This window comes from Aspergillus flavus, chromosome 7, assembly GCF_009017415.1.
Source record: "Aspergillus flavus chromosome 7, complete sequence".
NCBI classification, from domain to species: Eukaryota; Fungi; Ascomycota; class Eurotiomycetes; order Eurotiales; family Aspergillaceae; genus Aspergillus; species Aspergillus flavus.
The window spans coordinates 34,011-61,245 of NC_092404.1; the positions used below are offsets into that span (position 1 = coordinate 34,011).

General features: G+C 50.5%; 5 protein-coding genes across 5 annotated transcripts; 2 read left to right on the forward strand and 3 right to left on the reverse strand.

Annotated features, from left to right (window-relative positions):
- Positions 1-356: 356 nt before the first annotated feature.
- Positions 357-3,948, forward strand: F9C07_2280425 (vacuolar sorting protein VPS1, dynamin; the record flags this gene model as incomplete). Its single annotated transcript, XM_071510436.1, is given in 5 exon segments — positions 357-1,672; positions 1,684-2,254; positions 2,310-2,655; positions 2,705-3,146; positions 3,214-3,948. 5 exon segments carry the CDS (start codon positions 357-359, stop codon positions 3,518-3,520), a joined length of 2,982 nt encoding a protein of 993 aa, XP_071366785.1. The 3' UTR covers positions 3,521-3,948.
- A 7-nt stretch (positions 3,949-3,955) lies between these two features.
- Positions 3,956-9,025, reverse strand: F9C07_2280426 (NACHT and TPR domain protein). The gene is made up of 3 exons (XM_041294539.2): positions 8,731-9,025; positions 8,027-8,673; positions 3,956-7,972 (listed from the first exon to the last, which is right to left on the reverse strand). Exons 2-3 carry the CDS (start codon positions 8,393-8,395, stop codon positions 4,118-4,120), a joined length of 4,224 nt encoding a protein of 1,407 aa, XP_041149791.1. The 5' UTR covers positions 8,396-8,673; positions 8,731-9,025; the 3' UTR covers positions 3,956-4,117.
- Positions 9,006-25,861, reverse strand: F9C07_2280427 (polyketide synthase module). Its single transcript, XM_071510437.1, has 12 exons — positions 25,239-25,861; positions 22,753-25,191; positions 19,932-22,684; positions 19,758-19,875; positions 19,585-19,701; positions 19,504-19,523; positions 19,057-19,451; positions 18,886-19,009; positions 14,276-18,830; positions 12,712-14,224; positions 11,241-12,648; positions 9,006-11,170 (listed from the first exon to the last, which is right to left on the reverse strand). Exons 3-10 carry the CDS (start codon positions 20,371-20,373, stop codon positions 12,871-12,873), a joined length of 7,125 nt encoding a protein of 2,374 aa, XP_071366787.1. The 5' UTR covers positions 20,374-22,684; positions 22,753-25,191; positions 25,239-25,861; the 3' UTR covers positions 9,006-11,170; positions 11,241-12,648; positions 12,712-12,870.
- Positions 10,451-12,199, forward strand: F9C07_5158 (putative sugar transporter; the record flags this gene model as incomplete). The annotated part of the gene is made up of 3 exons (XM_071511317.1): positions 10,451-10,960; positions 11,017-11,170; positions 11,241-12,199. The coding sequence occupies 3 exons, from the start codon at positions 10,451-10,453 to the stop codon at positions 12,197-12,199; spliced, it is 1,623 nt and encodes a 540-aa protein (XP_071366786.1).
- F9C07_1830540 (ABC bile acid transporter) lies at positions 20,444-25,647 on the reverse strand. The gene is made up of 3 exons (XM_041294541.2): positions 25,239-25,647; positions 22,753-25,191; positions 20,444-22,684 (listed from the first exon to the last, which is right to left on the reverse strand). The coding sequence occupies exons 1-3, from the start codon at positions 25,536-25,538 to the stop codon at positions 21,044-21,046; spliced, it is 4,380 nt and encodes a 1,459-aa protein (XP_041149794.1). The 5' UTR covers positions 25,539-25,647; the 3' UTR covers positions 20,444-21,043.
- Positions 25,862-27,235: the final 1,374 nt, after the last annotated feature.

The following is a 27,235-nucleotide window of genomic DNA, read 5'->3' on the forward strand; positions in this document are numbered from 1 at the left end:
TTACTGTCACCCAATAGCTTCAGAATAGGAACTATTAGAGTTCGCCATTCGAGAGCGGGTTTTGATTTTTGAACCTGAATTGCCTTCCCGGATCGAATTGTCTTTACAGAAGGCATTGGAAGCGCCGTTGGATGAGACGATACTAAAAATATGAGCCGCTAATGCATGGTAACTGCGCCGCACCAGGGATGCCCGGGCCCTTACGGGATCTTATAAGAACTGGGGCTCGCTGGGCAAGGGGGAAGGGGAAAGATTAATCCCCTTCATCGAACGTGCTGCCTCTGACATTCCTTCTCCTGCTTCTTTATTCGGTATTTCTGAATCCATCACGCTTACAGACGGTTATCCTCACCACCATGTCGCCATCGCGTGAAGAACAGGCATTGCATCAACTGCAGTCGCAACAATCCAAACTACTGGACAAAATCGACGAACTGCGCGCTATCGGAGTGGGGGGTCTTGTTGAACTCCCACAAGTGATTGTCTGTGGCAACCAGTCCAGTGGGAAGAGTTCGGTGCTCGAGGCGATTTCGCGAGTACGCTTTCCGGCCAAGAGTAATGTCTGCACGCGATTTGCGACCGAGGTGATTCTTCGTCGCAGCCCGCAACCAAAGATCAAGGTCTCGATCGAACCGGGAGAGTCGAGAATAAACGAAGCAGAACGTCAAAAACTCCGTGAATTCGCGCCCCAGGCGTTTTCCAGCGACAGGGACCTCCCGAAGCTCATCGAGCAGGCGAAAGAATGTATGGGCATTAGCAATGAGGACACAGCCAACTCAGGGTTTAGCGACGACGTTCTGAAGGTCGCAATTTCCGGTCCCGATAAACCGGAGTTGACTCTGGTTGACCTGCCTGGGTTAGACTATTCAACTAGTCGTGATAAGGGCGCAAAGGGGATCGAGATCGTCCGAGGCCTGACGGAGAAATACATGAAGAATACGCGCACCATCATCCTGGCGGTGATCAGTGCGAAGACGGATTATCACCTGCAGGAAGTCCTGAACATGGCAGAGCGATTTGACAGCAAACGCGAGCGGACGCTGGGGATTATCACACAGCCGGACATTCTCAAAGCCGACTCTGAGGAGGAAGGCAATTATCTGCAGTTCATGCGAAATGAGAGGATACATCTGCGACTTGGATGGCATGCGCTGCGTAACCGGTCCTTTGAAACACACGACATTTCCGACGATGCGCGAGATGAGAGGGAAAAGATATTCTTCGAGCAGGGCCGGTGGGCGTCACTGTCGCGCGACTGCGTGGGAGTCGAGAGTCTCCGACGCCGGCTGAGCAGCGTTTTACTGCAGCACGTTCGCCGCAATCTTCCAAGTCTGATCGCTGATATCCAAGATCAGATTGCCGACCGGCAGCGGAGGTTGGCGAAGTTGGGACCTGCACGGTTGACCCTCCAGCAGCAACGAGGCTTTCTCCTGGACATAAGCAGCAGCTTTGAACGCATCACTAGTCAAGCCCTAAATGGGATGTATGCGGATGAGTTCTTTGGGGAGTTTGGCGATGATACGCAGGACTCTCAGGATTTCCGCCGGCTCCGAGCAGTTATCCGTGAGCTCAATGAATGCTTTGCTGACGCCATGAACACTCGTGGCTCTCGTCGGATCGTTCGAGAATTGTTGAGCCATTTCTATGACTTAGACCAGGAGAAGAAGAAGATGTACATGGAAGACTGGTCACCGAATACATCACTCGTGAAGCGCTCGAGAAGGAAATTGGCGAACAGGCTCGTAAGAACCGTGGCATCGAGCTTCCAGGAAGTGCAAACCAGTTACTTGTAGGAAACCTGTTTCGAGACCAATCCAAACCGTGGGAGGGCATTGCTCGGTTGCACTTATTGAATACCTGGGAGTCAGTGAAGTACTTTGTTTACCTCCTCCTCCGGCACCTCACAGATGAGCCTACGTACACACTACTGGTGGGCACGGTTCTTGCACCCCAGCTGGAGCGGATGAAGGATGGCTTGCTAAACAAGCTCGGGGAGCTGACTGCCTATACGAAGCGCGGACATCCCTTGCCTATTGGAAAGAGCTTTCTATCGAAAATTCAAGTCGCCCGAACGAACCGCCAGATTGCCGCGCTGAGGAAGGGTCTAGGCCTTTCTCGTCCATTTTTTGTACTCAAGGATGGTTCCGAGTCATTTTATGCTGATGATCTAGAGAGGGCTGCCTCCGAGCTTCGATCGTCCAGCGATCAATTCGCAGCAGCCGAGATCATCGACCAGATGCAGGCATACTACGATGTGAGTTCAAAAGATGAACAACTTGATAGCCACGCTAACCAGTCACCTTGAATAGACGAGCATTGTCACCTTCGTGGACAACATTGCAACCCTTGCCATCGAGAATTGCCTTCTCGGTCCACTGGAAAGAATATTCACCAGCCAGACTGTCAATAACATGGACGACCAGCAGATTCGCGAGCTTGCTGAAGAGCTGCCACATGTCCAGCATGACCGACAACGACTGGATCAGGAGCTGAACAAGTTACAGGCAGGTTTGGACACTTTCAACATCTTCAGCACCGAGAGCTCCTCATTACAGCGACCGTCTATATTTGCGAAGCCAGCCTCGAGACACTCGTCTCTTTCCCAAAGCCTAGATCCAATTGCCATACGCAAGAAGACTAAGCCACAGTCCAAATGTAGATACCCAGGCCCATGCTAGATTATAGTCTGTGCTAACCTATCGAGCAACACAATCGGTTCCTACGACAAACAGTCCTTCCCCGTCCGTAGCGTCAGGGGACAACCGCAATAGCAACACTACGACTGCTTCAACGCGTAATGTAAACCCAGCATTCGGAACACCCACCTCCATCAGTACTAGTCTTTTGTTCAGCCGAAGCTCTAGCTCTGGAGATAGCTCCAATGCTAACAATCCCAGCAAGGAAAAGTTACCATTTAATTCCTTAGGTTCTCATACCTGGAATACTCCCAGACCCTCGGATGGACTATTCGGCCCATTGCCTTTCTCTAACGTGGAAACGACGAAATCTTCGGCAGAAATAGGACAAGGGTTGTTTTTGGCACCCAGGTTCGGTCAAAGCTCTGGTAGTTCCAGCATTTTTGGGTTCACGGATACCACTGCCAAATATGATCCCAAAGAACCCCCAGCCACGGAGGGACTCAACCGGTAGGGCGAATAAAGTCATCTATGCACATGACAGAGCATGTTTCTAATCGTTGTTGTCCGAGGCAAGAACCATCGTCTATCAAGAGAAAGACGGTGCAAGCGAGACCAATATGTATCAGCACATTTGTTACCTCAAGGGTTACAATAGGTATTCTCCCGAGGTTAGTCAGTATAGTACATCGCATCCACTCCACGCACACCGCATTCTGGGATTGCGCGGTATGGCTAAGAGCTTGACATCAGGAACTCCGACTTGGGGACTACGCGCGAGGCTTGAGGTTTACCCCTGCCAGGGTCACTTGATAGGAGGGTTTTACTGTACCTTGAGGGTAACATTTCTTGATTGGTCTAATTTGTATGAAGATTTGTGGTGACTGGAGAATAAAACGTCTCGATTCATAGGAATTCACATAATGCTGTTTGATCACGGAATGTTCCTTCATTGGGCCACTGAGGAATCACAATAGAACTTGGCGATACTTTCCAACCTTCTTGACGACTGCGTAAATCTGCGAATCTGAATAACAGGCGCTAATTCTCCGGGATGGGAGGCCACTATCGGTGCTTTCTAACCATTACACCGGGAATATATATCTAAGAGATTGCAATATATACGGTAGCCGGTACTGTGGACAATATATATCAACGGGTGGGTCGAACTTGATAACCAGCCAGACAACCACAACAAGCATGCATTTCGGCCAGAAAGTTGAAGAAACCATGTCAAAATAACCCAGGAAGAACAAAAAAGAGACGGAAAAACATACAACAGGAGGGATTCGCTGGTGGTCACCCACCCAACTACTAACCTCCCGGCGTGTGGCTTAAGTACGGCTGAGCGGACGGGAAGCCCTGTTCTCCACACCCTATGGTCGTATGTACTGATTTATTCTAGGTAGGAATTTATATGGAGGGCACCAGTTACTCAGAATGCAAAAGTAGAGATTCGTTTGGACTCCGTACAATACAAACTAAATGCCCCATTCCTTCTTCAACCCCTGTTTCCAAACTTCAAAGTCTATCTCCTGCCCATCCACCAGCATCTTTCCTGATGCTACGTTCTTAGGTCGTGGGGGAACATAAATGAAGTCCTTGACATGTTTGGGATTGCACTTTCTGATACCCATCGTCCCATCTTCCAGCAGCCTGACACAGCTTGGACAGAATGCGGTATCTAGACAGATGGGGCACTGGTAGGAATCATCAAGCGTAGGAAGTTCTTTCCGACAGGGTCCATCACAGGTCAGCCAGTTGGAGTCCTCGTCGCCAGGGCTTTCATTGTCCGTTGCCCCCTCTGGATCGTCCACATTATATTTCCCAAAGACTTCATGGTACGCCGCTGCGGTCACATTTTTGACATCGCCAGCCGCCACTAAGGCATTCAGGAGGTCCAAGAATCCCAACATATCGTTCTCAGGATCATCATCAGACAGAATCGCAATTCCCCGTTTGATGGATGGTTTGAAGAGAGCCCGAGCTTCCGCTTCACGCCCGCTCAGGCGGTAGTAGATACCTAGGCAAATGGCACGCATACTGGAAACAGTCCAAAGCACAGATTCATCGTTTAACTTAACCTGTTTGCAAAGCTTCTCGAGCTTCGCTCCGGCTTCTTCCGCCTGTGGGGTTCCGATTCCTGCCTCAACCGCGTCACAGAGAAACTGTTTTGCCAATTCAAAGGAGGCCTTCAGCTTTGCGAATCCAACCACAGTTTCATCCTTCGACGAGGCGTATGTACTCATGATCCTCTCCCAACGCTTGACTGCCTTGGCCTGGTCATGAAGGAACTCACTGTAGATTCGAGCAAGGGACATGTCGAGCTGGGTGGCTGTCACCGTCTTCGAGGCCTTCCTAGCTGCGCGGGCTGCAGTACGCCATGACTCCACCATGAAATCGAGGTTATCGGTAGCCAATGCCGCATCCGCAGCGAGCACAAAGTAACGCGTGTCTTCTTCGGGGTTGTCCCACAACGATTGTGTCAACCTTGAAAAGTCTTCGTCCGGAACCGGTGTGTCGGCTAAGGTCTGGAGCAAGTCTATGGTAGCTTCATGATCGTGCTTTGTGCCATAATGCTCGAGAAGCACATTGATACACGTGTTGCAGTAGGGGGTTAGTGCCTGTGCCCTCTTATATGCCTCAAATCGCTTTTCTAGATTCCCAAGCTGCTGATAGGAGTCGCCAAGGCGTTCTAGACTCGTGTGGATACTCGCTCGGAGTCCCGAGTCTTCTTCATTTGCTTCAATCTGTGCCGATAAGGTCTGCACGACTTCCTCGTCAAGGTTAATGGCCTTCTGCCATTCCTTCTTCATTGAATATACGATGGCCATGCCAGCTTTGCACAACCACATGTCAGGCGCCAGTTCCACTGCTTTAGAGAAGTAATCCAATGCCTGGTCAAAATATTCTAATTGGCGCAGGACGATGGCACACCTGCGATACCAAAGCGCATTCTTTTCAAAATCTCCAAACTCAGCAGCAGCAATGATTTCCTCCGCCGTTGGGTCAAACATTTCGATGAAGTTGACCTCTTTACCTTTCATAAGACTCTGGTAGCTCCACACCACAGCAGCAACAGGAGCAGCCAACCACATATCATCTGCGACATATTTCTTCGTGCACAACATGACAATTGGCTTTAATGTGGTGATGGGATCTTCCTTGGTCGAGGAGATGAACTCCTGTTCATCCGGCGTTAGGGACTCCAGAACTTCTTCATCTTCCCACCACTGTCGGATGGCTCGAATATTCGCCTCCGTCGACACCCAGCCCCGATAGCCTATCCACCCAGTGATCGATTCCTCGGATGTAAGCGCCACCAGCAGCATTTTAGCAATATCGCGTCTATCCTCAAGAGAACAGTCGGACGCATGCGTGGTAAGGAGATGATGAACCCAATTTTCGGCTGCATGACGGAGCATATGCTCACCATCGTCCGCCTTTTTTGTGAACTCCTTATCCGTAAAGATTCTCAGGAAGGTCTTGAGTACGTGCGCCTTTGCATGCAGATAATCGACACCCACAGGGACATGGCTTTCCTCATCGGAAACCTTCCCTTCCGTCTGATCACGGAAGAAATCGCCAATGGATGCGTGGCAGAAAGTGACTGTCGTTGTCTCTTTGTGAGAATCAAAATCCGTAAAGTTCTCAACATCCTCAAAGGCGTCCTCATCAGCATTTCTACCTTCACCTTCCTCGTCAGATTCATCCAAACCGTTCCTGTTAGTGGACATGATTTGCAATTCCGCTGTGGTGAGTCCATCCTCTCGGTTCAGGCTGAAGAAGGAGGCAAATTGGCGCCGCAATGCTCCTTCTGGATAGATCATACCATCCCCTTCTGGTGATTTCAGCTTGAGTATGGACTCAACCTCGGCTAAAGTCAAGGGCTGCCTCGAACACGTAACCCAAAGCAATATCTCATTAAGAAACTCAAGCTCCTCCTCATTAGAGCTAGTAGAAAAGCTCAGGAGAACGTGGCGGAGCATTTCTTTGAGACCCTTGGGCGCTTGGTCCAGCGCCTTCCGCATACTTGACTCGTTTCGTTTCTTGACCAGCTCTTGTAGCATGAGGTTCACCCAGAGGAACATGCCCTCTGCTCTCGCCGATAGCTTTTCGACGATCTCCTGACGTAATTTTGCTGACACTCTTCGGAGAACCACCGACTTCTTGATGCTGGCATGGATGTACTGGTTTATATCTCTAGAGTTCTTTTGCGTCGTGACATGAATTGTTGGTACCTCCAGCTCTAGACCTTCCAGCAACTGGTCGCTTATGTGAGGTCGACCAATAACAGCAAGCTGCAGGTGTGACTTCTCAGCAGAGTCGTATAGGTCTTTTGCCAAACTAAAGAATGTCCTCCGCTCTTCATCGAATGCTTCATCCACGCCATCTAACAGTATATACACATCGCTGTCGGCGTTGGGCTTTTTGACGAAGTAATCGAGAAAGAGGAGTCTCCATGCGCTCTCGAGTGTGCTAATCACCTCGTAATTTGCAATAGTGGCGAGGTGTTTCAAATACACAGGATCGTTTTTGCTGATTTGCAAGGCGAGGTCTCGCAGAGCCTGGTGGAATGACCTCGTGCCCGGATTGTCGTCCTTGAAAAAGAAAAATCCTACAGACGTAAGCGACGTGTTTTGAACGCCCTGAGGATGCAATTCGTGAAGACGGTTGATCATATTGGCCACGATGTATGACTTTCCAGCTCCAGGATTGCCTGATATAAACATAACTGGCATATGCTTGTCATGCCACTCGTTGAAGATACGCTCATCTCTAACCCAATCTCCGGTTCCCGGTATACGAGCCTTATTGATCTTATCATACCAGTCCTGAGCATAATCAGTCTTTGATGGCCGGAGAATCTTGCTGACATGTTCTTGCAGTGCCTTCTCACGATCCTCAGTGCTTTCCTGCTTGTTCTCCTTGACCGAAACCAGCAAGGTGCCAAGCATCTCCTGCACCTCATTGACGCGCACATTCACTTGGTTGACTGTCATGCCCGTTTCTACCACGGTGGCATGGGTAGAGGTGACCGTCGCTGACATTCCATCCACAACCCGACCAGTTCGTTTGGACTCGGTCAGCGTCTCAGCCCCAACTAGATCGGCCTCCACTCGCGTGAGCTTGTCCAGCTTACCCATCGCCCCCTGAATGGCATCATTGCTACCAAGCAGGATATTGCGCGTGAACTTTAGCAGCCGGCCTCGGCGAATGGTTTTCGTCGAGAGGGCCAGAATCTCGACCAATGTAACAAGAATGTCGCTGAGCTTATTGCTTAGATCATCAGATATGGACTCACGGCTATACGCCTTCAGCCGAATAGTGAAGTCCTATATTGGATTTAGACACCCTTGCTCTCAATTATCGGTGGATCCCCTAGTCACCTTCAGTGTACCCATCAAATCTTGGATCGCATCGTAGGAGGTAGACACCCCCTTCGCAGCACCCATTAAGTAGGTGACGGCCCCAAAGACAAGGCTACTCGGCGGGAAGACCATGGAGGCACCGCCAGCTGCCAAATTGCCGAACAACTGCACCGGGATCATTGCGGCGTTGAGAACCTCGAAAATTGCGCCCCTCTTCTCACGAAATTCACGAAAGCTATTGTTCCTTGCGTCGATTTCTTTGGTTAGATCCTCGACATTTTGAATCTTGGCAAGAAATTGCACGTCAAACGGCTCGTCGGTGATCTCCTGGTACTTTTTGATTGCCCGTTCGTAGATGGCGGGGATCTGGTTCTTCGAAACCGTCATTTTTGCTGCGTGTCTATGAAGGGATGGCCGCTGCCTCCAAAATGCATGATCAACAGAATGCCACTGTGGGATAAAACTTCATGCCGAGTTATGGTGGGATAGCCCGCTTTATACTAATCGCGCAACTTTGGGCCGCAACCACCAAGGAAACCAGAAACCGTCATGATTGGTGTCTTCACCGCAGTAGAAACGGATTGGACTGTGGGGCCTGCCATCATCTGACAGTCTTCAGCGAACCAGGCTACTATTTCTATCAGATTCTGGATATCTGATCCGTGCTGTCAGGCTGTCAGCATCGCTTGTATCGTTAGCGTTGAACCAAAACCACAACGAACCAATGCATGGGCATGTATGCTCAGAACCTTCAGCTGCGGCTGACGATGGCGGGGTTCTTTACGAGGGGCTAAAAAAGAGATAATCTCCCAGGGTCAGAGCAGATTGGTGGGCTTTTAATAAGTAGCTGTGGCTTGAGAATATCCGGATGCCATTGGTGTGGTTGTGGTGGGCCGCCATCTAGCTTGCATCAACTAATGACCAAGTAGGAAATTCCTCAAGACCACACTTACCCTCAAGGGGTTAAGATACGAAACTGTAAGTAATTCCTGGCGGTTGGCGGAAAAGAGGAATGGGATTAGAATTTACTTAGCGGCCTTAGGTTGGAGTCAAGATCTGTGGGTATTCCAATTAGATTGAAAGCTTTCGCAAAAACCTTTAAGCCGATCCTTCCTGTCTCATCAAGCCAACAGGACCTTGTACTTCTTAATCAATACATCTATAACACTGACTATGTCCTTGTTTACAAATCTTAGGTTGTAATTCGATAGTTGCTCACTACTGGTATGAGTTGATAGGTTAGGCATAATAGCAGGGTGGTGACCCTCGATGAGAGATATATATAGTTCAAGAGATTCAAAACGACTGACAGTGAGATCGTCATGTTGCTTTGGTCTGTATTTCATGGTCTCAAGGCCGAGGTGTACACTAATAGCCCCTTGTTCGCAGAATACTTGCCACTCATGAAGCGATTACTGCCGGTGGCTGCTGGAAAGGCCCTATTGTACGAGAACGAAGTCCCACATATCGAGGCTCTCGAAGTATCGGAGCGAATTCGATCTGACATGTTCTCCTACCTTAGATCCTTCCGAGATTCCTCCACCCTGTTAACGTTTTGTCAGTAAGCACCCATATTGACGAACAGTTCCAGGTGTGAGGAGAATCCACGATATAAACACAGCACACGACACGCGAGATCAAGACATCACCCATCGCCATGACAGCTGCCTTACATTCAAACTCTATCCTTTTACCCCATTTGACTACCAGTATCTGTCAAACTTACTATGTCTCATACAACAAAACGGTTATTTCTTCATACCAATGAGCTTGACTCGAGAAGGTTGTTCCATTGTAGCGGTGGAACGTAGGGTTGAGTTGAGCACACTCGGAGTCCACCAATCAGAGAGCATTCGACAACCCATTGAAAAGTCATTTGATATGCATGTCTGGGCTCAACGATTGCTGTGATCTGCGTATGTTTTATAAGGTTAGAATGCCGATTACTACACTGGTACGTCCCGGTACTGAGCCCAATATATATTATACCAGCAGTCTCATGATCTACAACCAGTCTCCACCACATATGGCCCAGAAGACCCGTCTCTTTGCTTCACCAGTCCGCCATGACTCTAATCTGCCTCGGTCTTCACGAGATCTCGTACTGTCTTTGCTGAGTAGAAAATAAAGACGGTGACGTCATGAGATACTGGCATGTGCGAGTGGAGCGAACCGGTGGAGTCGGGAGAATTCGGAGGCCAATGATAGAAGATATCAGCCTCGCATAACCGGTTCTTAGAGACCACGATGCAGGCACGATGTGAAAAATCCGTTGAACCAGTATGGAGACAATGCTGTGTGCAGGATGATCGTCTGCATCATCAACGTCATCCATCCTCGGTCGGAATGTCGGTGCTCTGGTCGAGAGGAATAAAAGACCTGGGGAAGGTTCACCAAATCTTCCCTTTTGCACTCGATTTCTTGTGACCCACGCATGCCCGGATGTCTTTTCCCGACCAACGAGAAACGCACGCTGTCCACGCTGAGGACAGTCCGTCCTCGGGCGATGCCACCGACAGTGAATTGAACGCGCCCGTGGACATTTCCAACGAGCTCGCAGAAAAGCGAAGCGAACGCTCGGATGGAAAGCGGGAGCTGAAGGAAAAGGATTGCTATCAGATTCTGGGCTACTCATGGCCACGATGGAAGAAATGGACCTATCTCGCCGCAGTCGCGTTTGTGCAAGTGTCGATGAACTTCAACACCTCAGTCTACCCAGCGGCCGTCAAGCCTCTCTCCGAGGCATTCAACATTAGCGAGCAACACGCACGCACCGGGCAAATGGCATATCTAGTGACCTACTCTATTGGGTGCGAGCTGTGGGCGCCGTGGTCGGAGGAGTTCGGTCGCTGGCCCATCCTCCAGCTCTCCATGTTCCTGATCAATATCTGGCAAATTCTAGCAGCCCTTGCTCCCAACTGGGGCTCTATGGTTGTCGCTCGTGCATTGGTTGTTTTCCCTCTCTGGCAAGCGAACGCCTAAGAACCAAGCCAACTAACATCGCATAGGGTGGTATTTCTACTGCGGGTGGCAGTGTTACTCTCGGTCTTATTGCCGATATCTACGAGTCCGAGACGCAGCAGTTCCCGCTTGCATTTATCGTCTTGTCCTCTTGTATTGGTACCAGTATCGGCGGTGTGATTGGCGGACCTATTGCGCGCTGTAAGCCCTTCCTTTCTCTCTACCGCTGGGTATGACCTTCCTGCTAACCAATGTGGTTGACATTATTTAGTCCTTGACTGGCAATGGTTCTTCTGGATCCAGCTTATCTTTGGAGCAGTAACCCAGGTCATCATCTTTTTCATGCCCGAGAGTCGTTCCACGATCATCATGGACAAGGAGGCGAAGCGCCGCCGGAAGTCAGGGGAAGACCCGAACATCTACGGACCCAACGAGCTGAAAGTTCCTCGGATCTCCTTCAAGGAAGCTGGCAAGATCTGGATGCGACCATTCCACATGCTGTTGCGCGAGCCCATTGTCCTTTGCCTGTCCCTGCTGTCTGGTTTCTCCGATGCTCTGATCTTCACCTTCCTCGAAAGCTTTGCCATCGTCTACGAGCAGGGATGGGGCTTTGGTACGCTGGGGCAGGCATGGGCGGTGATTCCCATCAACGCTGCCTACTTCATTGCCTACTTCAGCTACTTTCCCTGGTTTATGCGGGATGAGAAGCTACGTCTCCGACACGGTGATGCGGCGATCCCACCCGAGCGTCGCCTCAAGTGGCTGCTCTTCCTTGCACCACTGGAACCCATCGGTTTGTTTGGCTTTGCCTGGACGACCTTCGCTGCAGGCGACTCGCGCAATGTCCATTGGATCGCTTCGATGATCTTCTCCGCGTCTGTCGGTATTGCCAACTACGCCATTTACCTCTCGTCCGTTGATTACATGGTCGCTTCCTATGGCGTCTACTCGGCCTCCGCGACGGGTGGTAATGCTTTCGCTCGGGATCTTCTCGCGGGTATCTCAGCCATGTACGCGACGCCCATGTACTCCAATATTGGAGACGAGTGGCATGTTCAATACGCAAGCACTATTCTGGCTTGTCTTTCCTGTCTCGTCGTCATCCCCATCTATATCTTCTATTGGAAGGGACCGCAGATTCGGGCGAACAGCAAGTTCGCTGCCACGCTTGCTGCCGACAGACTCCAGAACAACGGCCGACGTGTGAGCCAGATCAGTGCTGAGCCCTGATTCAGTAATACGCAGATACAAATGCATATATGGTATGAGTGATATCGCGCGTGTGGCTTTGTTTTGGAAACCTGTATATACGAATTGTCATGAAGGATTGAATGACGGAACGTTTTCTCTATTCTGCGATGCCCTCTATGAACTTGGCCGGTGGGAGTGTGAACTCATGCCAGTCCGTTTATAAGGAGTTGGGCAATCTCGCCCTCCGGTCAGTAGAATTATTTATGTTCATATAGATTAACTTGCAATGTACATGACTCTTGATCCGGGGCTTGTTCGACAAGGCCGTGTCAATAATATTCGAAATGATGGATACTTTTCATAGATCATTGTCGGCCCTGCAGACTAACCTTCCATGAATAGAGTCTCAACATGTATAGGTCAATTTAAGAGCTTTTGTAGGTTGTCCACAGAATCTTTGATAACTAAGGTGTTCCAGTCAGTCTCACCTGGGCAGCAAACGCATCAGAAAGAGCAAAACATAGGTACGACGGCATTTTACATGGAAATACCTGCAATCACTGTTTCTTGACTCTCAGACTGTTCAAACATCATTTAGCACAAGTAAAACGAGTCCTTATACAGAAGTCTAATCTATATCGCACCGTCCACCTATCAACAGCCTCATTCAGTAGAGCATCACCGTATGCGAGATATCACACAGTGATTATCTATTCACGGCGTAACTTATTTACCACCCGTTGTGCCAACATGATCAAACTATTGGCGTTGAGGACATCGAATGTCGTCACGGTGGCCCCCATTTGAGCCTTGATCCAATTCCGCAGTTCTACCATGGAGAGAGAATCCAGCCCATAGACGGATAGCGGTTGCCCAGGTTCAATCTGTTGGTTTTCATTATAGCGCAACATCCGCGCCAGCCGAGTGGCAAGGATGCTCAGACACGGTTCCTGCAGCTCTTCGGCCCCTACACCAGCGCGAATCATGGCGTGGAACGATTGGAGTGCGGCCGCGAGCTCGTCGGTAGGTTTTCCTGCATTGGCATGGGAGCTCGAATTTCCGACAAAGAGTCCGCGGAAGAGAGGATTGAATCGGAGGCCAGATTGAGTTGGGTCTTGAGGCACTGCGAGTCCAGTTATGAGTCGGGTTGGGAATTCCGAAGACCCCGAATCTGGCCGGCAGGTAGACTGAAGAAACTGCTGCCGGAGTGAATAATCCACGATACGATGGAGCACACGTTCAGGGATGCCGATCAAGTCTCTGGATGCTTCAAGACGCTGAGATAGGTCATCCGACTCTGCCACAACCCCAACATCTTCCACCACACCCAGGTTAATCGTCTGGGCGGCAAGTCCCATTGATCGTCGATGAGCGGCGAAAGAGTCAAGGAAACTGTTCGCAGCCGCATAGTTTGCTTGTCCTGGGGTCCCTACCACGCTGGAGATGCTCGAAAGGAGGAGGAAGAAGTCTAGTTCAGAGCGCCTTTCGATGGAGACATTGTGCAGGTTCCATGTGCCTTGGACCTTTCCCTCAATCGATTCGTGAAACTCCTTGATCGTCATCAGCTCATAGGGTCGGTCGCGTAGGAGCATCACACCCTGTATGACACCCTTGATGGGAACAGGAGCTTGTTTAAAAGCCTGTCGCACGTCGAGGATGCGCGACACATCACCGCGGCAGACATGGATATGGCATCCAAGGGACTCACAATTGGAAATGACTGCTTGTGAGCGACGATCTGCACATCCGCTACGAGACATCACCACCAGATGGCGGGCACCTCGCTGAGCCAGGTGCAAGGCTAAGCTACCACACAGACCTTTCAGCCCGCCTACAATAAGATAGGCAGATCCGGCATTGAATGTTATATCCTGGCGCAGAGGGCGTACCGCTGCTGTTAGCCTTTCCGTGGCAGCCATGCCTCGGATCACAACCTTCCCTATGTGTTTGCCACTACGCATGAAGGAAAAGGCCTCCGCGGCCTGTGTGATAGGGAAGGTTGTAATCGGATCAATCGGCCGGATGTGACCATTGCTTGCAAGGCTAAAGACACGGCGAAGAATACTAATATATAGATGAGCATATAAAACATCAACGGAAATTCGGTTAACATACCTAGGCAGCTTCTTTAATAGCTTTGGATGTGAAAGGTCAACAGCCCGGAAGGAGCAGCCCCGGTCGAAAGGCTCCATGGATAGAGTGTTACGCTCCACCATATCTCTCTTTCCCAGCTCAACCAGAATGCCTCCAGCGGCACAGAGCCTCCATGTTGCATCTAGTAAGTCGCCCGTGATCGAGTTGACGATAACATCGACACCCTCTCCATTGGTGGCCTTCATGATCCCTGCTGCAAACTTGGAACATCTGGATGAGAACATACGTTCGTACGGGATCTTATATGTGTCATGTAGGAAGCGACGTTTTGCGTCACTACCAACGGTCACGTAGATCTCAGCTCCGACATATTGAGCCAATTGAATACAGGCAATGCCAACACCCCCAGATGCAGAATGAATAAGGACTGACTGTCCGGGTTGTAGATCTGCCATATCAAACAGGGAGTAGAATGCCGTACAGAACGCGACTGGAATTGTAGCTGCCTCGCTGAAGGACATCGTCTTGGGGATCGGATGTGTGAAATCTAAAGGAACCTGGATACGGTTGGCAAAGGCTCCTTTCTCCATGAAGACGACAGAAGTCCCAACAATAGATTTATCATCAATGCTGGATCCAACACGACGAATGATCCCCGATCCTTCCAGGCCCAGTAGGTGCTCATTCTCGGGTACTATTCCCATTGTAACAGCAACATCTTTGAAATTTAAGCCAGCGGCCTGAATCTCAATTTCAACATGATTTTCGGGGAGGGTGTCATCTGGAGCTTGGACGAAGCGTAGGCCCTCTAGAGTACCGATATCCTCGGCTACTAGACGCGTGATGGAACCATCGGTGGACAGTGGTGTCTCCACAAATCCCTCCTTCCATGATTGAATATCATGACTCAGAGGACGGTAGGGTAGGACTCGATGGATGTGTAGAACACCATCCTGCTCTACATATTCATTTTCGGTCCCTAAGCCAGCTTCGCGCATCTGGAGCTGCTCCAAAACGAGAGGAAGACAGGCCAGTGCCGCAGCCCCATCTTGACTTTGTATATCCAATGTGATTAGTGTGGCCGCGGGATCCTCGGATCGGATTGAGCGGAGAAGCCCAGCAGCTAGGGCACTGTCCGGCTCAGATGCAGAGAGTTGGCCGCCGCGAGTGACCCAGACAAGCTTACAGCCGCTTGTAATGAGGTGGCGAAGGCACAACCATTGTTCCTCAGTAATGTGTGTGAGAAGGGGTGAGTATAGCTCATCAGTTAAGAGGACTAGAGCACCAGCGGGGACATTTGCTGTCAAATATTGATGTTGAGTGATTTGCCACCCTCCTTCTGTCAACGACCGTTCGGCTATAGGCGGCAAGATGGTCTTCTCCTCCATATAGACGACATGCACCTGCTTGGCTGCCGGAGGAGGGCAGTCTCTGGTTATCAGTGGCATACACAGGAAGACTGCCCGTCGCTCAGATGGAATGGAGAGCACCCTTCCCAATGTCGTATTCTCAACCAGGCGAACCAAAGACGATTCTGAGTGAGCATTAAGACCCGCCTCTGTGTGATCGATTGCGAGTATATATCCATCAAGCGAGAGCAGGTCTTTCACAGCACTCACAACGGAGGCTGACCTTTGAGGCAAAGGCGAGATGGCCTTCAATATTATCAAGTCAAATCGTTCTTGTTCCCCAACACCCAAGTGACTGCAATCGGGATCTAGAAGCTGGAAGGAGGTGTTTGCTTGATCGCGGTACTTCGACTCCACGCCAGAAAGATTTGTGGCATCGCGGGCTACATAACGGTATTGACACTGTAAATCCTCAACTGTTTCCAGAGATTCAAACCACAGGCTACCCGGTTCACGGGTTCCCAAATCAAGCTCAAGCACCTTCAGGGCAGGCTTCTTATGGACCATTAATTGAAGCAGCAATGGAGTCATATTCGTGTGGACTTGTCCAAGTTGCTGAACAGCCTCCACGTTCAACATGGAAATATCCGGCTTCAGGACGTCGTGGACGAGGGTATGCCGAGAGATGGGATCAATCCCTAAATCAATCCTATGGCTCGATAATCCGGTCATTCGGATCAGTAAAGCACCACTGGTTGGATCATATACAGATGTGCTTCCTAGATAACTCTTCTCTGTATCTTCTCTCCCACGCCCAGAGTAATAGCTAGAAGCGACCGCTATGCCCGCATGTGGTCGATGGGTGGGGTTAATAATCAAGTCATCGACCATAGCAGGGATCAAAGTCTCAGCCATTCTGCTGCGGTCTCCAGCGATAGCTGCAGGTACCACGGCTCGCAATACACCGTCAAGCGCAGCAGGATGAACAGGATACAAAGACTGAGGATCATGAGCTGAGGGAGGGTCGGCTAGTGTGATCAATGCGCGCGCCCGTCGCTGCCCAGCACGCGATTCCACCTTCTCCAACAGATGGAATGCAGGACCATAGTGATATCCCAGCTCAGCGCAGGCCTTTGTCCATAAATGGCCGGGAGAGGCATGCTCGAATGGGGCAATATCTGTCTCATCGGCCGGGTCAATGACGGGCTCCTGGAGGCGGATTAATCCAGTTGCATGATGCGTAATGGCACCATCTCTGTGAGATGATATAGAGAACTCAGACCAGTTCTCATTTCCTCCTGGGAATGGGTTCATTGTAAGATAGATCTCGCTGTCCACGTCTTCTTCCAAAACAAGCGCTGCATTGAATCGGATATTGCGCAATTGGTAGCCTAGTTCGTTGGGAAGAGGAAATGGGCGGGTTGGTTTACGCATGCAGCTTGTCTGGTACATTGCCTCGACTGCCATTGCGATATATCCGGATGCAGGGAAGACGACGTCCGTCCCGATTCGGTGATCCCGTAACCACGGGAGATGACTGAGATCCATGGTTTTCTTAAATGTTGGATGGAGCCACGATGTGCCAAGAATTTTGCTTCCCAGCAGGTCATGGTGCACAAAAGGTCGAAATCTCCAGTCCTTGCTGGATTGTGTCTCGAACCAGTACGAGGTGGAATGCTCCCAGCAGTAGTTCGGCAGGTCCACGATCACCATGGGTCGGGTTGCTTGACTGTCTGTGATAACCCTCTCAAGATCGACTGGTGCCCCCGCCAGAAAGAGTTGACCAGCGACTGCAAGTGTGTTATGAATTGAATCAGACCCTCGATTCAATGCCGAAAGATAAGAGACCTTGGATGGTGCCCCCTCGAGGGCCCTTTGGACCTGTGTGATGGGCCCCTTAAGCGCACCATGAGGCCCAATTTCAACCAACAACGTCACCGAGGAGTTTCCACACAACATAGCACGAGCCGCATCCTCGAAGCGAACCGGAGAGGTCATGTTCCTCTTCCAGTATTCAATGTCCGGACACGCCTCTTGCCGGGATCCTGTGACCGAGGAAAACATTGTGACGTCGCCTGGTAGTGGGAATTCCCGCGCGATTGCTGGGAGGTCACGGTTCAGCAGACTCTCATATATTTCACCAATCGCCTCCATATGTGTGGAATGGTATGCAAGTTCTACCTGCAGCATTCGAGCGAAGACACCACCCTCCGTGAGTCTGTCTTTCACTTGCTCGAGCACTGAGGAAAGCCCAGATAATGTCACGCTTGCAGGGCTATTGTAGCATGCAATTTCAACCCCTTCCAACCCATCAATGTAAGGTGTGACTTGCTCTGCACCTAATCCGACCGCAAGCATCCCAAGAGGTAGGGTATCGTTTAGTTGCCCCTGCTGAGAAGCCATGCCACGATGGTATGCGACAACGATCGCCTCGGCATCGCTCAGGTAGCCAGCCGCATATGCCGCCGCAATCTCGCCCGAGGAATGACCAACAACACTGGTGGGCGAGATTCCCCAACTTCGGAAGAGCTCGATTATTGCTATCTGTAATGCAGTGACCAGTGGTTGACTTAGCTCCGGAGCTCGGACATGATCAGGGCTACATGCCTTGGTCAATTCCTCGTATAATGACCATGTCGGCTTGTTGGGTAGACGTTGCAAGACAGTTTCCAGTCTCTCCACACACCTCCTTGCCACAGGAAATGATGTCAGTAGCTCGAAGCCCATCTGAGGCCATTGTGCGCCTTGGCCGGTAAAGACAAAGCCCACCTTCACGGCGTTGACACTTTTCTTACCGTAAACCACTTTTGTCGGGTCGAGATGCTTCAGGTTGTCGGTGATGAGGTAGCCTCGGTGGAAGTGTTTGCTTCTGCGCACGCCGAGTGTGTAGGCCACATCGCGGACATTGAGATGTACGCCTGGGCTGGTGCAATGCTGAGAAAATCTCTCAATATAATGTTTGAGAGAGTCCTTATGGTTTGCTGAGAAGCACAGAATATATGGTTGCTTGGCGGGCTCTTCCTTTATAGAGTCCGGACTACGAGATGTGTAGGACGATCTGTGTGCTGGACAGTAATCCAAGTGAACAACCCTGGGCTCTTCCAAGATTGCGTGAGAGTTGCTGCCACCAAATCCAAAATTGTTCACTCCTACGCGTCGGAACGGGACATCGGTTGGGAAAGGGACGACACTTTGACTAACCTTTACCTTCGACGCGCTGAAGTCAACTGTCTGGTTTTAGCACACATCGTCAGGAAGGTCCTTTCGAGACTTGTTACGTACTCTTGGGATTAGGCGTCTCAAAAGTCGGATTGCCTGGAATGAGCCCTGTTTCCAAGATCATGATGGCTTTGATCAAGCCGGACAAACCCGCCGCCGTCTCCGAATGCCCTATGTTACTTTTGATCTAAATAGTGCATTAGTGTCTGTCACTATAAGATGTGATCTCCATACTGATCCAATGTGCAGTGGTCTATCAAGCGTCCGTGAAGGTGCGAAGACCGAGGAGACGCCAGCCACCTCAACCGGGTCTCCAGCTAAGGTGCCGGTTCCATGGCATTCCAGATACGACGTGAGCGAAAAGTCGGTGATGTTGGCATTCTCATATGCGGTGCGTACGGCAGCAGCCTGGGCATCGGCGCTGGGCGACGCAATACCAGGCGTACGACCGCTGTGGTTATTGGCCGTACCTCGAATGACTGCACGGATGGGGTCCCCGTCCCGTATGGCATCGTCAAGTCGTTTCAATATCACAGCGTTGATTCCTTCTGCCTTGATGTACCCGTCTGCTTTGGCGTCGAATGTGTGACAGCGTCCTGTTGGCGAGTGGGTGTTTCTGATCGGTCCAGCTACACCAAGTCATTAGTCGATGAAGTCTGACACCGTACATGCTTTACATACTGTCACAACCATATTCCGGGCTAGTTTCAGTCAGCATATTTATATTTCTCTATATTATGGGGTTATGCGAGTATGGCTTACTGCAGCACCAGGTTGGATGCCGCGATGACGGCCCCGTTAATCTCTCCAGTTTGAAGGAATTTACATGCCATGTCCAGTGCCACCAACGAGCTGGAGCATGCGGTATCAAGGGACATGCTGTGTCTTCATCAGTATCCTTATGCTAGGAGGATCTAGCGCAAGACAAGATGTACCTAGGACCTGTAATACCCAGGAAGTGACTCACGCGGTTACTCAGCATCGTTCCGGAGCCACCAATGCCCGCATTCACCGGTCTAGAGTCTGGATCCCGTGCGAATACGTCCCAGTAGTCTAGCTGAATGTCAGCATGCAGTTGTGATCCTAGACCGGGGATGATAGCTCTGGACCTCCAGGGTGACCTCCGACGAAGCAACCATATCTTTGGCCCGCTAGCGACTCCAATGTAAGTCCGGCATTCTCTAACGCTTCATAGATGACCTCTAAGATGATTCGTTGTTGCGGGTCCATGGCCGTTGCCTCCTGCGCTGAAATGTTAAAGAATGACGCATCGAACTTCGCCGGGTCAACGGATTCCATAAACATGGCGCCAGGAGAGCGCATTGTTTTAGGCCTATCAGACCCATCATAGAAGGCGTCGATGTTGAATCGTGATTTGGGAACATCAGTGCCTGCCACACCCCCTTTCATCAGGAATTCCCATAGTTTCTGAGGAGAGTCACTGTGTCCGGGCAAGCGACATGCCATGCTGACCACTGCGATTGGCTCCTGGACGGGTCGAACGGACCCCATCGATAGAGAGGAGTCCGATGTTTGTGGTGTCATAGCCATGATGAGAGAGAGTATGGTATGCTACCTACAATGCCGGATAGAGAGTTGCAGGATGGTGGGGTGGACAGGCAAATAACTGAGTGAAGGTCATCACGTTATCCCATCCTTGCTGGTTCCATTCGCCCTTTTCTTGGCGAATCGCTTAGCTTGGTTTCATCAGGGATCTGCATCCTGACATGCGTGAAGAATTGTGCATGAGATGCATCTCTCGCATGCTGGCCTCCGACTAAAGGTCTTAACTTCGCACAAGGCTCACCTATCAACCTAATAGAACACTCCCTATGGTATTCAGTGGCAACTAGAAAAGGCTATCAAGATACCCCGCCACATCTCACGCGGGGCAGTCTGGAGGATGGTCTATCCTTAATGCAAAGAGCACGCACTCGGCGATTGATTCCCGAAAGGATGATCGTCCTCGTATTGACTCTCCACTCTTTATGCTGGAGAGTGGAGATTGTCTCTGAACCTCCGCATTTGCCCGATCCATTTCTTGATCGTAGCATTTGATTTCCTCTGTCCCGAGCTTTCATATGGGTGTTTGGCCCACGCATCCAAATCGCCCAAAACGGGATCACTACACACATACCGAGTTGATGGTTTGCCAGCGCGCCCACACGTAAAAAGGTGAGAGAAGTAGAAATAACCAACAGTCATGGTTTTACTATAGCATCTACCTGCCTGCAATATTCATCTGGTTATAAAGGTTCTCTTTACCCACATCATCGTCCACCAACTGTCGGAATAGCCCGTTTCGGGACTGCATCAAATCCTGGGGAGACCCGAATTCCACTGCCCTTCCTTCGTGCAGAACAAGCACACGGTCAAAGTCAGCAATAGTTTGTAGACGATGTGCGATAACAATCAGTGTTGGGCTCCTCTTTCCAATCTGAGAGCGAATAGAACGCTGGATCATCTGATCGGTGTCATGATCCATAGCAGATGTCGCTTCGTCCATGACGAGCACAGCTGGGGCTGACAGCATCGCTCTCGCCAGGCAAAGTATCTGGCGTTCACCACAAGACAGATTTGACCCTCCATCGGCCACGGACGCATGGAGCGCCTCGGGATTGTCCCAGGAGACGCGTTTGAGCGCCTCAATTAGCGAGTCATCGGAATACTGGCCAAATGGATCCAGGTTGGATCGCACGGTGCCTGTGAAAAGTATTGGATTTTGCGGAATCATGGCGAGTCTTCTGCGCAGATGATGCAGTTTAATAGTACTTATATCAACACCATCAATCAAAATTGCCCCCTCGCGTGCCTCTAGGCAACGGAGGAGAGCCAGGGCAAGCGATGATTTGCCTGCACCGGTCCGTCCAACGACTCCAAGGCGTTGTCCGGGTTCCACGGTAAAGGTGATATTGTGAAGGACAGGAGAAAGCTCCGGCGAGTAGGCCACGGTCAGGCTCCGGACAGACAACCTCCCCTCTGTAGGCCACCGGTCAGGAGCATCCTCACCGTCACTATTTTCTGTTGGTACCTCAGTATACTCCATGGCCCTTTCCACCGCACTGAAGTCCATCTCTGCGGTCGCATACGTTCGGCTTAACATGACCAGTGCATGACAGAGATGATTGGTAAAAACCAGGGCAAACCCTGCGAAAGAGCCTGTGATTGATGGGCTGCTAACAACGAAGAAAAGAGTAAATAATGAGAAGAGCGTGCCCAGCACGTTGATGCGAAATGTCAGCCATCGGTTGAGCAAATATAGATACCACGAGGTCTTGGCCTGTTGGTCAATCTTTGCATGCATAATGCTGCTATAGTCTTCACCCCTGCAGAATGCCTGGATGGTACTAAGCCCTTGCGAGGTCATGTTGAAATGTTCATAAACGGTACCCCTTGTAGTTGCCTCGAGTTGTTTGATCTCGCAGACTGCCACGACGTAGCGCTTCGTATACCAGAGGACTGCGCAAAGAAGGATTGCGGCGATGATTGTCAGGGCCGGACAAACCAATACCGCACCCATGATCACACCAACACAGTCCATGGCAGCGCTGAACAACCCGATCAGATCAAATCCCAGTCGTGAGTCAATGAGGTAAAAGTCTGAAGCGAACAGATTGATCAAGTTCCCCGTAGGTACGGACTCTAGCCACTGAAGTTGTGCTTGCAGCAGGGCATGAATTGTTTGGTGGAATAGCTCCCTGGCGGCTTGGAGAGACACATCAAACACGAGGTAGGATCGCAATGTTCCCAGTACACACGCGGTACATGCAATAATGATATAGCCAAGCGTGTAGTATCCCATTCTCCGAGGGTCTGGTGTGGTTGAGGATCCGCTTTCGGTCCACAGGCGCACCCAGGAGTACTAAGTTCTCAGCATTAGTTTATCGATTTTAATGGAATCCTCAATAGCAGAAAGCTAACGGTGCATACCAAAGCAATGAGAAGACCATTATAGCCAATATAGCACCCAGCTACGACAGCCCACGACCTCGACCCACCGCTAGTTTGAATGTAGTGGCGTAACACATCCCGTCGAACTAGATTCTGTGGTGAACGGCCATCCTCCATGAAAGCACCCTTCGTTCTCTCGGTCGGATCATCCGCCGAGACTAGTGTGTTGTATGAATGTCTAACCGGTGTCGACTCGGGCGTATGTATGTCATGCTTGCTCTCATTACCTGCCGTATCTCTATTCTCTTCGAGGCTGGGGTGCAATAGATAGGGTGGGATTCCTGCGAAAACAACTGTCCCATTATCGAGAGTTACAAGATATTTGGCCTTAGAGGCACAAAGCTGAACATGGTGCGTCACCAAAATTCGCGTTCGGCCTTGGGCGAGTTCACCCGTCAAGCCATGGATGAAGATGTGTCGCGCAGTGTGAATATCCACAGCACTGAAAATGTCATCCAGCAGCAGGATTCCCGCTCGTGAGTACAAGGCTCGAGCAAGTGCGACGCGCGTCTTTTGTCCCCCGCTCAGTTTACACCCATTGGGGCCAATATCAGTCAGATCGCCGTGCTCAAGTTGCTCAAGGTCCTTTGTCAATGCGCAGGCATACAGCACAGATTGATATCTTTCCGGCTCAAGAGGCAGGCCGAAAAGAATATTATCGCGTATTGTGGCAGCCTCGTTCCACGGAAGCTGGGGGACAAATGCGATGGCGTGATCAATCACCCACCTTGGTTGTGTAGTCGTTTTCTGTCCGTATATCTCGTCGTGTGACGCTGGTACCGGACGTCGCAGAATTCCAGACTTTATGTGGCACTCGTCCAGAATCGTTCGTAGAAGGAGGCTCTTCCCCATGCCCGTGGCACCCGTGATGATGCTTAGCTCTTTAGGTGGGAAACTGGCTGTTAAGTTGTGCAATGTCCCTGAGCCTTGAGCTCCTGCCGAGCTTTCATAACATACCGTGGCGCTCTGGAATTCTATACGTTCCCCTGGGGCTATGGTCGACGACGCCTTCTCGGTTTCAAGAAAGCTACCTATCCGCCTTAAGCTAATCCTGGCGCCAACGATCCCAGACCAAAGGTCAGGAATGAGCCCCAGGATGAACTGAATGTATCCCAGCAGAGACAGGGCAGGAAACGCCACAGAGGGGGTCAGACTCCCATGTATCCACGTGTATATCCCTATAGCCGTGGCTGAGACCAGAACAGGTCCTACTAGATGGCAAGCTAGATTCATTAAATACCAGTGGAACGCGGCACGGTGTTCCTGCAGCCCTCGCTCAAGAAGTTGATTGATTTTAACCTCCCATTTGCGTTCCAGTGCGGCGATCTTGACCTGTCGGATACATTGTAGGGCCTCTGTTAGTGCAGCCATTTTACTATCCCGGAGACCCGTCAAGGCTCGCTCCGCTGCTCCGTACCTCTGCAGAAAGATCCGGTGCAGCGGTGTAATGATGAGCAAGGTGGAAAGTCCGGCAAGCAAACTTTGCCATCCTAGTAAATGTGTCAGCAGGGTACTCGCGACGATTAGCTTCATTGCCTGTAGAACATTTGAATAGAGAAATCCTGCCACGGTCGCAATGCGTTGTGTGTCCATGGAAATGAGGTTTGTGAGGTTCTGCTCGTTGAGACTGTCCCCAGCCAGCTGAGAGTGAGAGATAAGTTTATGGTAGAGAATCGCCGTCAGTTGCTGTGTCAAGGGAACTGAGATTTTATTCATCGCCAGCCACAACAGCCAGTTCTCGAGCCACGCAGAAAGACCAATCGTAAGGCCACAGACCAAGGCCCACCACGTCAAGGATGCAGTATCTGACTGTCTCGTTGACTGTTCTTCGAGCGATTGCAGCATCATCCACAACGCTAACTGTGGTGTAAACGCTACCACGGCGAGCGGGATAGAAAGCATAATCTGATTGCGCAGACATTTGCCATGCGAAAGGAGCAGTAGCCTGAACAAAGACCATTCGTCACAGCGATGTGATGCGTTATTGCACGGGGCCTGGGTAAATTCTTCCTGCAGAATCCCTGCTCGTGTCCGATCATCCAGCTCCGGTAGATCATCCAAGGTGACCCGACGTCGGGCTTCGGCCACCGCGACCAATTCGCTCACCCAGTGGAAAGAAAGACGCCCTAGGACGGAGGATGAACCTTCACCATCAATTGCCTTTCCGTCCCGGAATATGCGGGATCGTCGCGGCAATGACAGAGTGATCAAGATTGAGATTCCAACGATTCCGTGATTGATCCGCGCCATCACAAGCAGCGCCTCTGGAGATTTCTTTGCTTCCTCGCCCGTGTACTGCTCAATTACGGAGAGTAACGCTACTACGAAGCAGCTAAGGCATCCTCTCAAGCCAATCACATATCTTGCACTAGATATGGACTCGGTCACAAGCGTGGTATGGTGGACTAGCATAACAATCTTACAGCTGTCAGTGTATACCACAACTAACACATTTCTAGACTCACCCAGGTCGTCAACTGCAGCCAGCGTTCAAGTAGGAACCCATTGTTGGCGGGAGTAGCAACCCGCAGGATGGCGATGAAGCAACCGCACCCCATGCAGGTCAACAGAAACCAAACTCGCTTGGCCGGTTGGGTCTTGGGTCTTCCATTCTTCTCGGTATACACGTAGGTACCATAACGTCTGCTACTCACAAGGGTCAGGATAGCGGTTGTGACCTGTCGGAGTGCAGGAAAGCCCAATTGAAGCACCAATCCTGCCCCAACAATATGGAGAAACACGGATAATTCTTTAACTTCAATCATCCCGGCATATTCCACAAGCCATATGTTCGACCCAGTAGCCACACTCGCGATGTAAATTCCTTGCTAACGCCGTGTCAACATTCCGCGCGGCAAAAGGGATACGAGAATCCTCTTGGCGGCTAATCACAAACAAATCAGCTATCGTGGACGTTTATGTCGAGGGATTAGTCAAACTGAGAGAGAAATGAAAAAAAAAAGAAAAAGAAAAAGAAAAAAAGAAGGGGGAGAGAGAGAGAGAAGACAAACGAACATTTATCGTGGGTGGTGATAGTGCGGCAGCTCACTGGCGCTAAACTGCCCGAATAAAAGCCCCCCCAAGTCCCCTATGCGAAGTCGGGTCAATACGGGATTTAGCCTCTTGATTCAGGCAGCTTGGCCATGAAAATCCATCTAGTTCGTGCAGGACATCTTTCTGGTTGGCACGATGTTTTGAAACCGTCTCCACCATGAGCGCCAGTTGGATAACCGCGGTATTCTCGGAATAATAGATGTTGCGTACGTGCACTTACTTGGCTTGGACTGACGTGAAATATATCTTGGATACGATATATTTGGGAATCACCAACCCTGTCCACTTTCCTGCGAGCTCTATCGGCCCAACGGCAACAGTACATATATCTATGCGTCCCACCAAAGAAGATCGGGCCTTCGGCTCTTGGCTCCCACTCTGCTACCTTGATATCCAGTCCCTTGAAAGGTACCCAAGGTTCCGAAGTGCCGTTGGTGGAAGCATCGTGACGGCTCTTCGCGTCAGCTATATACCGGAACGCCTCCTCTGCAACCGATGGATTAAGCATTGAATCGACCTTATGGGGCGGATATGTAAAGTCGCCTGGGATACATTTGGATGGGAAACAGGTATTGAGCTCCAATAGTATCAGGCTAGGAAAGTAGGCTACCCCACTAAGGATATCATATGACTAGGTAGCAATGTTCAAGTCAGTTTCAGAGAAGTGAGCGATTGCTGATTATGTTCAGGGAGGCTGCACGGTATTACCAGTTCTGCCTTGAAGCACTGGTCAATACCCAGCCGCTCAAGTACCGGGAACCTCGCTGCCATACCCTTCAACTCATCGAATGTAAATAGGTTCGACCCTCAAAATATGGGTAACCCTGACGCCCGGTCTTGCGAAATCTAAGGCGATGCAGGGACTCCCCGTGAGAGCGTACAAGGCTGTCAATGGTAGACTTGGGTAAGTCAAATGCACTGAAAGCCTCCAGCGAATTTATGCGGAAAGAAATCGACCCAGCGACTTGTGGGCGTGAGTGTTGGAGTCTGCATTGGTATCGTTGACGTTCCGTATGGACAACGATATCACACCTAGAAGATATGGAAGGCTAACAGCTTGGTCGTGGTACTGATACTTCCATCCAGTGTTAAGTGTCGTGGGGTATCTATCTGAAGACATCCAGCCCACATCATCGCCTGTTCATCGTCAAAGTAGTAATTTGTGAGACAGAGAGACCTCAGAGCTGGAAGAACATCGCCGCAGTGCAGAGTAATTGGTGGAATCCTTTGTGACGCTAGCTTAATCTCACACTTGCTTAGCTGTCACCCCGGACAGCATAAATCGTTTATGGCGGCTTTTGACCGGAAGCACATCTCGATCTCGATATCATAGATATGCTGACCAAGACCTTCAACACCCTTCGCGGATAAGGCGACTTCGAGATGGCGCAGCGTATGCATGAGGATG